Genomic DNA, 14,960 nt, shown 5'->3' on the forward strand with positions numbered 1-14,960 from the left:
ACTTCCCACAGTTCTATTAACCTTGTTATTCCACACCTTGTTTGGTAACACTAATGCTATCACACATAACGTAGCATCAACTGTCTCAGCAACTCTAGGAAACCAAGCGTCCCCACCACCTGGGTCAGCGGCAGGCACAACACCGGTCAGGGAGGCTGTCACTCCACAACAACACTGCAGAAACCATGGGGGAAGTGCAACAAGAATACCATTCTTCAATCTGTAGTTTGGAATGACATCAGTCTTGGTACAGTAATACTGGTCAATTTCTTAATGAAAATCTTATACTTTGTGTGTGTATTTCACCACTGAATGAAAATCCTTCTCATTCCGTTAAGTCACCCGTCTTTCCCCTTGTTAGAATGACAAGCCGCTTTTGTCAACAATTTAGCAACCCTATCGTCATGAGTCAATTTGTCCAACATTAAGCATCTCAAGGTCACATGACTGTCAGAGTTCATTTTTACTCATATTTGCTTTCTATTTGACAATGTTGCGCAAAAAAGTCCTCACTCCGATGAAAAGCCAAATAATTTGTCAGAGTCCATAATATCCTCAAAATGATGAATTGTAAGTTTCAATTTCACCGGCCCATATAATATACAATAATTTGACTTCAGAAGACCATGTCAAATACCCCACATTATATACACTAATTTGATGTCAAACATATTAGAAATACTTGTTGTTTCTCTTTCATGGAGTCTTGTACTAATCTTGAAGAAAAATTTCATTCAGCTTTGTATCATCACTGAAGTTATTTGCATTCACAAATATCAACTCTAGCTTTAAATAATGAAGCGTGAAACTTTGAACAAACCCAAATGATAAAAATATTCTGGTTTCTGCAGTCACTGCAAGGCTTATGGAAGGTGAGTGGCACACAAACAACATGGCCTTCTGGTTAAGGAAGCGGTTATAATTAAGTCTACGCAGGCAGGAAGCCTTCTCCTCAAACTGCACTGTCAGTAGCGGCAGACTCACTGCACATATACACCCATCTACACCACAAACCACCACTGTCTACCAACCTCGCTGTCAACAATATCAGCTTCAGGTGCCTCCTGCTCAGTATCATTGTCGTGTGTGAGGAGAAGCTTATTCTCCGCGGAACTGTATGACAGTCGCACGTGCGGGAACTGGCGTGTGATGTCTCTAGGATTGCGGGTGTAAACCAGCCCTGACACCCCAGGGTTACAGTGTGGATAGTTGGGGGCTCTGTGGCTGGCTCTATCATACTTTAGATTGACGTTATCGTTAGAGAGTACGTGGTTGGCACCAAAGTACCTATCCAGCAGTTTTTTATAATACTGCCTGTCTTTGGCTCGGATTGGTGGCGGGCGGCCACTGATGTAGGGGTCCATGTGTCGGCCAGGGAGTGGCCATCGGTGACTGTCCTAGTGATCACACAGTGCAAGAGAAAGCAGATTAGACACAGCTAGTCCAACAGCACAGCCATCAAACATGGCTCTCCAGTATAGGATACAAGTAGGAGACTCAAGCCAGCAAACTAGTTCATGAAAAAGATATACAGGTTGTGTATCCATATTCAAACCCTTGAAAGGTTTTAAATGTTTGTTTACAGTAGATTGATTTGAGAGAGGACAGAGGTCCCTCGGATAATGAAAATCAAATTAAATGATCGAACATCTCCACAACCTAAATTAGGCTCTAATAAGTCAATAACATCCATTTGGAGTTTATCAGTTATCAACTGTGGTCAACTGTGCTTTAAATTCATATATTTTTCAAAGATGCTAATTTCATACTTCCAACCAGAAATTTCATGAACTAGTTATATGAGCATTAGCTGTAATATTTTATACATGTTTGATAGCTGTGCATGTCAGTGGGAATTTAGTGGAATTAAAATGCAAAATCAAAACTTCATCTAAAACACATATCTACAGACAAAAGCTCTAATGAACTAGAAAAATATAAGTTTTAGACAACTATTCACATCTACAAAATATCATCGAAGATTCTACACTGACAAGTAAAACAAAACATTAGAATGGTTTGTGCATGTAGGTGCATACAAAGCAGAGAGATGTGCAAGGCTGTGATGGTGCAAACAGCTTGGTCAGCATGCAACTTAAAACAAGGGACGGAGGATGGGGGGACTGAAAGCATACACAATCACATAGGAAGGATTCCATCACATCTTTAGCTATTCCACTATCACCTTGAAGTGTTTATCTTGTGGATCTTTGCTTCAACCATACTACTCAAACGATGTTAAAGAACACCCCACTTATATTACTATAGTTAATCTATCATGACATGACAAATTAATCATAGAATGAATTGGGTGTTCTTGAGTAGTATATTTAACTGCAGTTGATTTCTTGTTACTACCAGAGCACCACTTAATCATGTTAATCATGCTAAAGTTTTATCATTCCATAAATTGACTACAAGTAGACTTTCAATGATTTCACTATCACTAGGTCTTCAGGAACCCATGCTTGCTGTAAAAGGTGACTATGCTTGTTAAAAGAGGCGACTAACGGAATCGGGTGGTCAGACTCGCTGACTTGGTTGATGCATGTCATCGTATCCCAATTGTATAGATCGATGCTCATAATGTCAATGACTGGATTGTCTGGCCCAGATTTGATTATTTACAGACTGCCGTCACAGAGCTGGAATATTGCTGAGTGCAGCTCTAAACAACAACAAACAAATCACTATCATGCACCCTGTTGCATGAATTAGTGTTTTACAGAGAGAAAAAAACACCAAAATGGCTATAAATAACAGGCTCTCAACTGTCATTGCTCCCTATTCATAAAACTTTCATTTAATTTGTAATGATAATATTCATAATGTGTAAAATTCTACTTTAACACATTGTTCAATCTATGACAATAGATAATCAGCCTCAGTTTGAACTGTTACAGTAATATTCAACAATTTCCCCATGTAAAGCACACATGGTATAAGCTAACCAATCAATGCTCTCTCAAATATTGTAGGCCTCACTTGCCAAAAGGAAATAAGTGTACACTATATATGAGACAGATGACCTGGTCGGTGTGACTGCAAGATAATTAGGTGTGAGGTCAACAGTGTCTTGCCAGCTAATTTACACTCTGGCAAACAGCCAACAAGAACTCTTGATTGACACCGATGTCTGATAAAAGCAATCACACATACAATTTACAATCATAGCCAGTCAATCATATTCTAAATCTGGTCGAGTTTTATGGAACAGTGTAATTATTTTCAAATATCTTTTGATCATGCTGCCTAATCAGGTTCTGCATACAAGAGTAACTGGCAAATCGCCCATGTATATCACTAAGTGGATAAAACATGCAGGCTTTACTTATGTCACTCTCATATACAATCAAATGATAATTATACCTTACTGTTGACAAAATGTCCAAAGTGTCAAAAGCTAACCCCTTGTTAAGCAAATGTTTTGGTTGTATAGACCAATTAAAATGGTTAGTATGCAAAAGTTATGAGAAAGTTACCTACACAGAAATCTTAAAGTAAGGTTCGAGTTATGTGCATACATGAATGCCTGACCTGCTTGCACAAAATCATCTTAGCGCTAAGATTATCTTAAGCCTATGTTAAAGTATGGGAGTTACGATCATTTTAGTCTTTAGATCGCTTTGTGCAAGTGGGCCCTGGGGCCCGTTCCACAAAGCCATCGTAGCACTAAGATGATCATAACTCCCATACTTTAACACTGGCTTACGATAGTCGTGGCGCTAAGATCGTTTTCTGGAATGGTGCCCTGGTCTGTTAATGTCATGCAGCTGTTAGGTTAAACACACGGCTCATACTGACCACAGGTGGGGGCAGAGGTCTTGGGTCGGCCTTCATCACCCCCATGGTACCAGGGGTACAGTGTAGGAGGCGGTACACATGCTCCACGATGCCGAGGCCACGGACCAGGTTGTCCCGCTGTAGCAGCCCACTGATCCTCTCCAGCTCCTCCTCCTCCCTGATCTCCATCGGCTTGGACGTGTCGATCATCTCCTCCTGCAGCAGCCTGCTGTCACTGCCCTGAGCACAACACAGACATGTTTACAGCCATACCTATGTATGTAATAGGGCTGGGACTGGAAACTCGGGTGCTCGGGTCGGGTGGGTACTGAGAACGACCCAGGTACCCACAGGACTACCCGGACCCATTGGTAGTGATGTGATATATTGTTTAATGACAAAAATGATCTAGACCCATTGGTAGTGATGTGATATATTGTTTAATGACAAAAATGATCTAGAACTATATGCTTACACTTCTGACAATGCACCCATTCCTTCTGACTTTTATATGTTTGAATAAAGATAAAACTTAAGTCAACTTCAGTGTTTGTATGACCAGATACTTATACTTGTATCTAATTACATTTTGTCCACGGCGACGGTCAAACTATCTCTTGCGACCAACAGCAGGTACCTGGGTAGGGTCAGGTAGCAGCAGGGTGGGTGCCTGGGTATTTCATTTTCCCAGCCCTAGTATGTAAACTGTTGGTGAGTCAACAGAGGTTTTCAAAAATTATCTTTTTATTTATGTTAACACACTTTACAATGTAACAATTCATCCCTACAAATGAGGCAATCTGGAAGTATAAAATCATAGAGGTTTTTTATGCACGCTGTGCTACATAGTCTACATATAGCATGTATAGTTCACATTTGTGTGTGGCTAGTTTGTAGCAATGACACAAGGAGGACAACCGTTTCACACCAGGTAGGGAACCTAAAACAACCATAATGGCAACTTATCAATGTCATTAAAATCATATCTTAGTTCAGTTCTCACAACCGCTAAATAAAGATCTAAGGACATCCCATTACGGGTCACGTCAGACTGACCTTGCGCGAACTTTGATTGACCAATGGTAAGACCAATCAGAAGGCAGCTCTCTCGTGCTTATGGCACAAATTTCAAATTGGCGACTACGCTTCGAAACATATTTTGACAAATTTTCGATTACAAATTTGAAATCTGAACAAAAAAATATTCTGGAATGGCTAATAGATGGTCTAGATTGTAACGATTCAGTCGTTAAACCCGTAACAATCGTTCGGAATATCCCATGTTAAAGTTTTCAAGACTGATTGATTAGAAATCACATTCCGACTGTCACTTTCATAATCTGGTAAGCGATTGGTCGGATGAAAGGTTGTTCTGATGTGACCCTTAATGGGATATCTTCAGATCTTTGTTTAGCGGTAGCGAGAACTAAGGTCTGATTTTAATGAGATTGGGCAACTTATCAGCCATATCAGATCTCATCCAAACACCTCAAACCTGGATCTTCTTGCACAAATTAAGTCCATGATGCCAAGGTACAGAGGCCCATTCCACAAAGCTATCATAGCACTAAGGTGATAGCAACACCCACACTTTAACACAACTAACGTTGCGCTACATTCCCTTTGTGCAACGGGGCCCTGGAGTTAAAATTATTATTGCGATAAGATCATTTTGTGCAAGTGGACTCAGATCTGTTATATTGATAGCAACTCAATGAAAGCTGATATGAAAATATAGGCCAGGCCAAACATTGCACACATATCAAAACATGCAGTATCAGACTAAACACTTTTCCCACACCCTGCATAGTGATGAAGACCTAGGGCCTTAATGGCTTGACATACTGTTAACAGGGAATTTTTTGTGACCGTTTTATTATTGCGAGTTTTGCGAACGAGACTCAATCGCAAAAATTAAAAATGCAAAAATAAGTATAAATAATACATACATACTTTATTCATTGCCATACGTCATCAAATGTTGAAATCATTAACCAGAACCACAAGTAACTCAATAAGTTAAAAACACAAATGAATGCAGAATGGTCACACAATACATCACAAATGACAGTGTAAACAGACCAGTCAGTGTCACTGTTACCCCACAGTAATCCTGCCTTCTTCCAACCTCGCTTGATTGCGTCAGTGTCCTTTGCAATTTTGTCCACAATTTTGTTTGCATTCAAACTCACAGTCATGACACTGAGTCGAGTCAATTATCATATTTGATAATTGGTCGCAATCCCTTCCGGTCAACTTTCCGGCCAACTCAGATTAACTAGCTTCGGAGAGAAGCTGTCTATTGTTTGGTAATCGAGAGGTCATCTCAACACGGCAACTCGCAAAAATATCTCGTCGCAGTATTGTCTTTGGTGAGGTATTTGCAATATTTTAACGGCGCAGAAATAAAGCTGTTTACAGTATGTCCCATGTATTTCCGCTGGATGAGAGGACTGTATCATATTTATATGACATACCTCCAAATCTGTTTTAGAAGAGCTTAGTCTGCGTGATGGCATGGTGGACCGACGTAACGTGCGACGTTTCCGACTGGTTGGGGACTCTGGCCTGAGTATACTGCCATCCTTCTTCTTCCCTCCCTTGATCATAGACTCCATCTTCTCCTTCTTCCTCATGATCTCCTCGCGTTGTTGTCTGTTACACAGTAAGTAGGTATCAATTTCTCATCAGTCCAGTACAAAAACAGCAACAGCAGCAATATTGTCCTCACCCTATACGTAAGTTGTTACAGGTATCTGATGGTGCTTCCTACCTTGCCAGCTCTGCACGAGCCCTGAATGCCGCTGTCTCCTGGAAGAGGGTCCCGCTGCTGTGGAAGAACTTGTCATACTTGTCACAGCCTGGGCTGGGATAAATCCTCCGGAAGTTGCCCATATGAGAGTTCTCATAGCGCTCCTGCTGCTCCATAAACTGGGCCTGAGCCTGTTCAAGCTCTTCTCTGTAGGACACACAAGGGATTTAGAGAGATGGAGACATAGTCCAGTCTGTCTGATGGGCACAGGGTGCACGACATTCATGCATGATCATGTGTCTATCATAAGACTATCAAAGTACGCAACAATTCGAATGTTCAGGTTCTCAAAACTCCTTCCAGCTGAAACATGTCTCAGGTCCATCTTAACATATACCAACTGTGCCAATATATAGTAAAAATCACAGTCACTGTTCTATACCGGTACTTCAACATTCACCTCAGACATTCATAGCACTTAAACAGCTCTGTGGAACAGTGTATGTGACATCAGGCTAGAATCGAACTGAATTAATATGGAGTTTAACATTGCCTTCAAAATTATTGCACTTCTATAACAATGTGTGTCTGTGTCGATGCTTGTACTAGACCTGACTAATACCTGTTTTATAGTGCTGCACTTTAATATGGAAACCCCTTGACAACTTAGACAAAGTATACTGACTCTGAGCCTTATCAGTCCTTGTTTTATCCTCTTAATGCTCAGCGTCAGGCAAGAAAACAACAAATACCATCTTTTTACACCTTAAGGATCAAATCACTGACCTTCAGCTCTCTGGGCAGGTGCTCTATCCACAAGACAACGAGAGCGGTGCAGATGATGCGAGAATGAGTGAGGGAGTAGAGTTTTAAGCCGCTTTTAGAAATATTCCAGCAATACCACGATGGAGGACACCAGAAATGGGCTTCTCACACTATACCCGTGTGGGGAATCAAACCCTGGTCTTTGGCGTGACGAGTGAACGCTTTAACCACTAGCTAGGCTACACGACTGCCCCTAGCAAGAATGGGGGTAAAGGAGTAATGATGGATCATGCTTAAATCACGTTTGAACTGATCAACTCACTTGGTTTCCTTTTTGGTGTATTTGCCCAGCAGCCTGTCCTTGATCTTCTTCTTCTCCTCCTCAATGCAGCGCCTCCGGTCACACGCCCCACAGTTGATGAGGTTGAGCGTGTCGTACACTAGCGTGCCCTTGATCTCACGGTCAAGATCAGCATCAGTGGTGAAGCTTGGAGAGTGATTCACCTGAAGTATGAAAGATAAACAAATTGGAGCCTATCCTATACATACAGTCTAGACAGTGTTAAGTCTATCAAATGCTTAATAAAATGTGAAAAAAACCTTTTATATAAAATGCTTAAGCAGTTTCACTCATACAACATAAATACGTTTATAACATATATATTTCTTAAAAACAGTTTTGAGTTGTTTTATCTTAATAGTGATAACAAGAACACATTCAGGCACTGTTCCTGAGGCACTGTTCCTAGCACAAGGATGGCTTGGTGGAATGTGGCCCAGAACAAAGGCCAAGAACAAGGGCCCACAACAAGGGCCCACAACTAGGGACCAAGGGGACACCCACATGGTACACTGACCACCTGGCAAAGTACACAGCACACCATCCGAGCGGTGCTGATTTATACAACCGATACATGTCTCCTGGGAATGATTTATAGGCTTTGGTTGAATCCCATACAATTACTTATGTCTGACCTCCCTCCATTACCTGTGGAAGTCTACACTGTACACTCTCACCTCCAGTATCTGTGAAAGTCTACATGGTACACTCTCACCTCCAGTATCTGTGAAAGTCTACATGGTACACTCTCACCTCCAGTATCTGTGAAAGTCTACATTGTACACTCTCACCTCCAGTATCTGTGAACGTCTACATGGTACACTCTCACCTCCAGTATCTGTGAAAGTCTACATGGTACACTCTCACCTCCAGTATCTGTGAAGGTCTACATGGTACACTCTCACCTCCAGTATCTGTGAAAGTCTACATGGTACACTCTCACCTCCAGTATCTGTGAAGGTCTACATGGTACACTCTCACCTCCAGTATCTGTGAAAGTCTACATGGTACACTCTCACCTCCAGTATCTGTGAACGTCTACATGGTACACTCTCACCTCCAGTATCTGTGAAAGTCTACATGGTACACTCTCACCTCCAGTATCTGTGAAAGTCTACATTGTACACTCTCACCTCCAGTATCTGTGAAAGTCTACATGGTACACTCTCACCTCCAGTATCTGTGAAAGTCTACATGGTACACTCTCACCTCCAGTATCTGTGAAAGTCTACATGGTACACTCTCACCTCCAGTATCTGTGAAAGTCTACATTGTACACTCTCACCTCCAGTATCTGTGAAAGTCTACATGGTACACTCTCACCTCCAGTATCTGTGAAAGTCTACATGGTACACTCTCACCTCCAGTATCTGTGAAGGTCTACATGGTACACTCTCACCTCCAGTATCTGTGAACGTCTACATTGTACACTCTCACCTCCAGTATCTGTGAACGTCTACATTGTACACTCTCACCTCCAGTATCTGTGAAAGTCTACATGGTACACTCTCACCTCCAGTATCTGTGAAAGTCTACATGGTACACTCTCACCTCCAGTATCTGGGGCCTCAGCTTCCTGTCCAGCAGAATGTCCACTCCAAGGATCTCGAAACATCCACTGCCCTTGACGTGGTTGGGGAAACATGTGCGATAGTTGTGCTTCAGTACAGAGTGAGCCGAGATCACAGTCTTGATGATGACGTCATCAATGTCATTCCACATCTTGTCCACATCATACCCCTTCTCTCTCATGTAGCGGTTTATCGTGGATATACGCCTAGACATATAGGAAAGTGTTTACAGCATACCTGTTTTAGTATTGCCTGGGTAAGGTTGTCTTTAAAAAAAATGTGATTATAAAAATTGAAGGGAACATATATCATGTGATCATAAGAATGTTTGTTTGTTTGTTGTTTAACACTGCACTCAGCAATATTCCAGCTATATGATGGCGGTCTGTAGATAATTGAGTCTGAACCAGACAATCCATTAATTGATATCATGAGCATCAATCTACGCAATTGGGATACGATGACATGCATCAACGAACTCAGCGAGCCTGACCACCCGATCCCGTTAGTCGCCTCTTACGACAAGCATAGTCTACTCTTATGGCAAGTATGGGTTGCTGAAGAGCTATTCTAATCCGGATCTTCACGGGTAGATCATAAGAATGAAGGGAACATGTATCATGTGATCATAAGAATGAAGCGAACATGTATCATGTGATTATAAGAATGAAGGACACATGTATCAAGTGATTATAAGAATGAAGCGAACATGTATCATGTGATTATAAGAATGAAGGACACATGTATCAACTGACTATAAGAATGAAGGGAACATGTATCAAGTGATCATAAGAATGAAGGGAACATGTATCATGTGATCATATGAATGAAGGACACATGTATCATGTGATCATAAAAATGAAGGACACATGTATCATGTGATCATAAGAATGAAGGTAACATGTATCATGTGATTATAAGAATGAAGGGAATGTGTATCATGTGATCATAAAAATGAGGGGAACATGTATCATGTGATTATAAGAATGAAGGGAACATGTATCATGTGATCATAAGAATGAGTGAGTGAGTGAGTGAGTTGGGTTTAACGCCGCTTTTAACAGTAATCCAGTTATATCGCGGCGTTCATAAGAATGAAGGGAACATGTATCATGTGATCATAAGAATGAAGGACACATGTATTATGTGATCATAATAATGAAGGGAACATGTATCATGTGATCATAAGAATGAAGGGAACGTGTATCATGTGATTATAAGAATGAAGGTAACATGTATCATGTGATCATAAGAATGAAGGGAACATGTATCATGTGATCATAAGAATGAAAGACACATGTATCACGTGATCATAATAATGAAGGGAACATGTATCATGTGATCATAAGAATGAAGGACACATGTATCATGTGATTATAATAATGAAGGTAACATGTATCATGTGATTATAAGAATAAAGGGAACATGTATCATGTGATTTTAAGAATGAAGGACACATGTATCATGTGATCATAAGAATGAAGGGAACATGTATCATGTGATCATAAGAATGAAGGGAACATGTATCATGTGATCATAAGAATGAAGGGAACATGTTTCATGTGATTATAAGAATGAAGGGAACATGTATCATATGAAAATAAAAATGAAGGGCACATGTACCATGTGATTATAAGAATGAAGGGAACGTGTATCATGTGATCATAAGAATGAAGGGAACATGTATCATGTGATCATAAGAATGAAGGACACATGTATCATGTGATTATAAGAATGAAGGGAACACGTATCATGTGATCATAAGAATGAAGGACACATGTATCATGTGATCATAAAAATGAAGGGAACATGTATCATGTGATCATAAGAATGAAGGGAACATGTTTCATGTGATTATAAGAATGAAGGGAACATGTATCATATGAAAATAAAAATGAAGGGCACATGTACCATGTGATTATAAGAATGAAGGGAACGTGTATCATGTGATCATAAGAATGAAGGACACATGTATCATGTGATTTTAAGAATGAAGGACACATGTATCATGTGATCATAAGAATGAAGGACACATGTATCATGTGATCATAAAAATGAAGGGAACATGTATCATGTGATCATAAGAATGAAGGGAACATGTTTCATGTGATTATAAGAATGAAGGGAACATGTATCATATGAAAATAAAAATGAAGGGCACATGTACCATGTGATTATAAGAATGAAGGGAACATGTATCATGTGATCATAAGAATGAAGGGAACATGTATCATGTGATCATAAGAATGAAGGACACATGTATCATGTGATCATAATAATGAAGGGAACATGTATCATGTGATCATAAGAATGAAGGACACATGTATCATGTGATCATAAGAATGAAGGTAACATGTATCATGTGATTATAAGAATGAAGGGAACATGTATCATGTGATCATAAGAATGAAGGACACATGTATCATGTGATTATAAGAATGAAGGGAACATGTATCATGTGATCATAAGAATGAAGGGAACATGTATCATGTGATCATAAGAATGAAGGAGACATGTATCATGTGATCATAAAAATGAAGGGAACATGTATCATGTGATCATAGGAATGAAGGGAACATGTATCATGTGATCATAAGAATGAAGGATACATGTATCACGTGATCATAGGAATGAAGGGAACATGTATCATGTGATCATAAGAATGAAGGATACATGTATCAAGTGATTATAAGAATGAAGGGAACATGTATCATGTGATCATAAGAATGAAGGATACATGTATCATGTGATCATAGAAATGAAAGGAACATGTATCATGTGATCATGAGAATGAATGGCACATGTATCATGTGATCATAAGAATGTTCTCAGTAATTGATAGTCAATTAATCAGTGTCAACTCAGTTTATTGCCTATTACAGTGATTGACCGATTGGACTAGCATGTAGGTATACGATGTATTTTTACAGCAATCAAAACAAACAAAACTTGTCAGTGTAGATTATCTTCATTGTGTTACAACTGCAGACAGAAACTGCTCAGTCCTAACTGTTGATCATGTCCTTTCAAAATTTAAGAATAACCGGACAATACTTTTTAAAATGTCCGTACAGAAAAATTTAAATGTCCGGTAAGCAATATTTTAAACCGGACATTTGAGATTCCCAATCGACATGTCCGGCGCATATGACGATTTCCGGACTGGCTTGCACCAGTCACTGGATCATCAACATAGTTATCACATTACATGAACATCTAATCCACCCACCTCTTACTCCCAGCTTCATCGTCCCTCACAAAGTCTGTACTGTGCTTGTTGATGGCATAGTTGGTCAGGTGCATGTACACATTGTCCTGAAATGCAATCAGCACAAACACTTAACAATGTTAAAACATCAGTGTTTACGTCTTTGAGCCGTATGTTATAAAATTTGATACTGAGTTAGTGGTGTATGGTGTTGCTGCAGAACATCTGCAAATCAAGGTCACTGGGAACACATAAACTGGCTATTCATCAACACTACACATACTAAGTCATCTACACTCCATATACTAAGTCATCTACACCTCATATGCTAAGAAAACGCATTAGTGGTCCAGTGGTAGAGCTTCTGTCCTGAGAGAGGAAGGTCGGGGGTTTAGTCCCCGGACGCATCATACCCAAAGATGTTAAAAGTTGGTACTTGTTGTTACCCTATCTGGTGCTCAGCATTAAGGGGCTAAAACAAGGACTGAATGGCACGGAATCAATATACTGTGTCTGAATGGGGTATTCATGTTAATCTGCAGTGGGCTAGCACTATAAAAATGGCATTAGTCTGGACTAGTACAAGCAGCTGCACGCACAGACGGTATATAAGTCTTGAACGTAATGCTAAACCCCATTTCACCTCACCACATATGCTAAGTCATCTACATTATACATACTAAGTCATCCACACTACATTTACTAAGTCATCCACACTACATGTACCACGTCATCCACACTACATATACTAAGTCATCCACACTACACATACTAAGTCATCCACACTACATATACTAAGTCACCCACACTACATATACTAAGTCATCTACACTACATATACTAAGTCATTCAAGCTACACATACTAAGTCATCCACACTACACATACTAGTGAGTGTGTGAGTATGGTTTTACGCCGCTTTTGGCAATATTCCAGCAATATCACCGCGGGGGACACTAGAAATGGGCTTCACACATTGTACCCATGTCGGGAATCGAACCCAGGTCTTCTGCGTGACGAGCGAAAGCTTTAACCACTAGGCTACCCGACCGCCCCCCTACACATACTAAGTCATCCACACTACACATACTAAGTCTTCTGCAGGGTAATGAATCCATTCAGAAAGAATTCTGAATCACATTTCCATGGGCATGTCTCTCGCATAAACACACGACATATTGAGAATAGTAAAGCTAAAGTAGCTGTGACGGCTCACCGTGTTGCCAGCACTGGGCTCCACATACTTCTTGGTGGCAAACCTTGCCAGACCATCTTTGAACACAAATATCCTGAGAGGGTCACATGATGTTATTAACGTGTAGATTCGGAAATCAAATTTAAATCCATCTATTAAGAATGGCTGAAAGAAAGACAAAAATATGTGATTACATGCGACAATGATAATAACTACTAAAGTGGAGGATCAGGATCATTTGATCAGTATTTCTTTCAACTGTGAAATATTCTCTTGGTAAAGGGGATCACAAAAGCACCCACATTCTACTTCATTATTACATTATTTAGCAGACAGTTACTCATGATCAGGATACTAAAAAAACATGGAAGTATAGGAACAAGCTTGTAGATTTATAGATTTTAAACTGACCTCACCATGTAATCAGTATGCGAAACGTACTATAGACCCATGGCCTGTGATAATCAAAATTTGTTCGGTCTATGATGTGAGAAATTGAAGGATCAGTTGGATAGTCATAGCAATAAGTTTGTTTACACATTTTAACATTCTTCAGACTTCGTTCGTCTTGTCGATTTGACAACATCTATTCATTTTCTCCAGGTAAAAATGCAACAAGAAATATGTTCGGATTAGGTCTTGCCAATGATCGACTGCACTCTAGATTTTAAACTTTTCAAAGGGTGCATGTCAAATATTCAGACAAATCAAATGATCTAGACTTGAAGAAAGAGTTCAGTTAATAAACACATGATGGCACCTTATTGAGGTAGACTTGGCATATCATATGTTCATGGGGTTTGATTTCCTTGGGGTTCTTGGTGACCCAGATCCCTCGACCTTGACATCCAGACTCTGGCTTCAGGATGTAGGACTTGTTCTTCTTCTGCCTTGTGTATGCTTGGAAATCTCCATAGCTGCACACAAAATACAGCAGATGGTGAAATCAGGGTGAATCAGTCAATGGCCATAGTGTAGATTTGCAGCCAAGGTGCAGCAGCACATACTCAAGCACCCATGGCCACAGAAAAGCAATGTGAAATTTGAAATTGCAGACCATTTCAGGATATATGATAAATGAATATATAAGGCTTTCTAGTGTTCTATTTTCCATAGATTTCATAAGAGTTACTAAAGACATCGTATACAATTCATAAACTATAGGACTTCATTCTTCCCCCTACTTAGTGAATGTCACACTATCCCTGTCCCCAAAATGAAGTTTGTTTGTTTGTTGTTTAACGCCGCACTCAGCAATATTCCACCTATATGACGATGGTCTGTAAATAAACGAGTTTGGACTAGACAATCCAGTGACTGACATCATGAACATCGATCTTCACAATT

At 40.0% G+C, this 14,960-nt stretch overlaps 1 protein-coding gene across 3 annotated transcripts in view; it reads right to left on the reverse strand.

The window, feature by feature from the left end:
- The window catches only part of LOC139473889 (tubulin polyglutamylase ttll6-like), a 51,252-nt gene that overhangs the window by 12,827 nt on the left and 23,465 nt on the right, over nucleotides 1–14,960 (reverse strand). For all 3 annotated transcript variants that reach the window (XM_071256695.1, XM_071256687.1, XM_071256703.1), the window contains exons 8-15: nucleotides 14,374–14,530; nucleotides 13,635–13,778; nucleotides 12,441–12,526; nucleotides 9,192–9,417; nucleotides 7,623–7,804; nucleotides 6,557–6,742; nucleotides 6,261–6,438; nucleotides 3,805–4,023 (exon numbers count right to left, since the gene is read on the reverse strand). In XM_071256695.1, the coding sequence (XP_071112796.1) occupies nucleotides 3,805–4,023; nucleotides 6,261–6,438; nucleotides 6,557–6,742; nucleotides 7,623–7,804; nucleotides 9,192–9,417; nucleotides 12,441–12,526; nucleotides 13,635–13,778; nucleotides 14,374–14,530 (1,378 nt within the window). The remainder of the gene's footprint in view (nucleotides 1–3,804; nucleotides 4,024–6,260; nucleotides 6,439–6,556; nucleotides 6,743–7,622; nucleotides 7,805–9,191; nucleotides 9,418–12,440; nucleotides 12,527–13,634; nucleotides 13,779–14,373; nucleotides 14,531–14,960) is intronic.

Source organism: Haliotis cracherodii, unplaced genomic scaffold (assembly GCF_022045235.1).
Source record: "Haliotis cracherodii isolate W230 unplaced genomic scaffold, xgHalCrac1.p SCAF_1, whole genome shotgun sequence".
In the NCBI taxonomy this organism is placed as follows: domain Eukaryota; kingdom Metazoa; phylum Mollusca; class Gastropoda; order Lepetellida; family Haliotidae; genus Haliotis; species Haliotis cracherodii.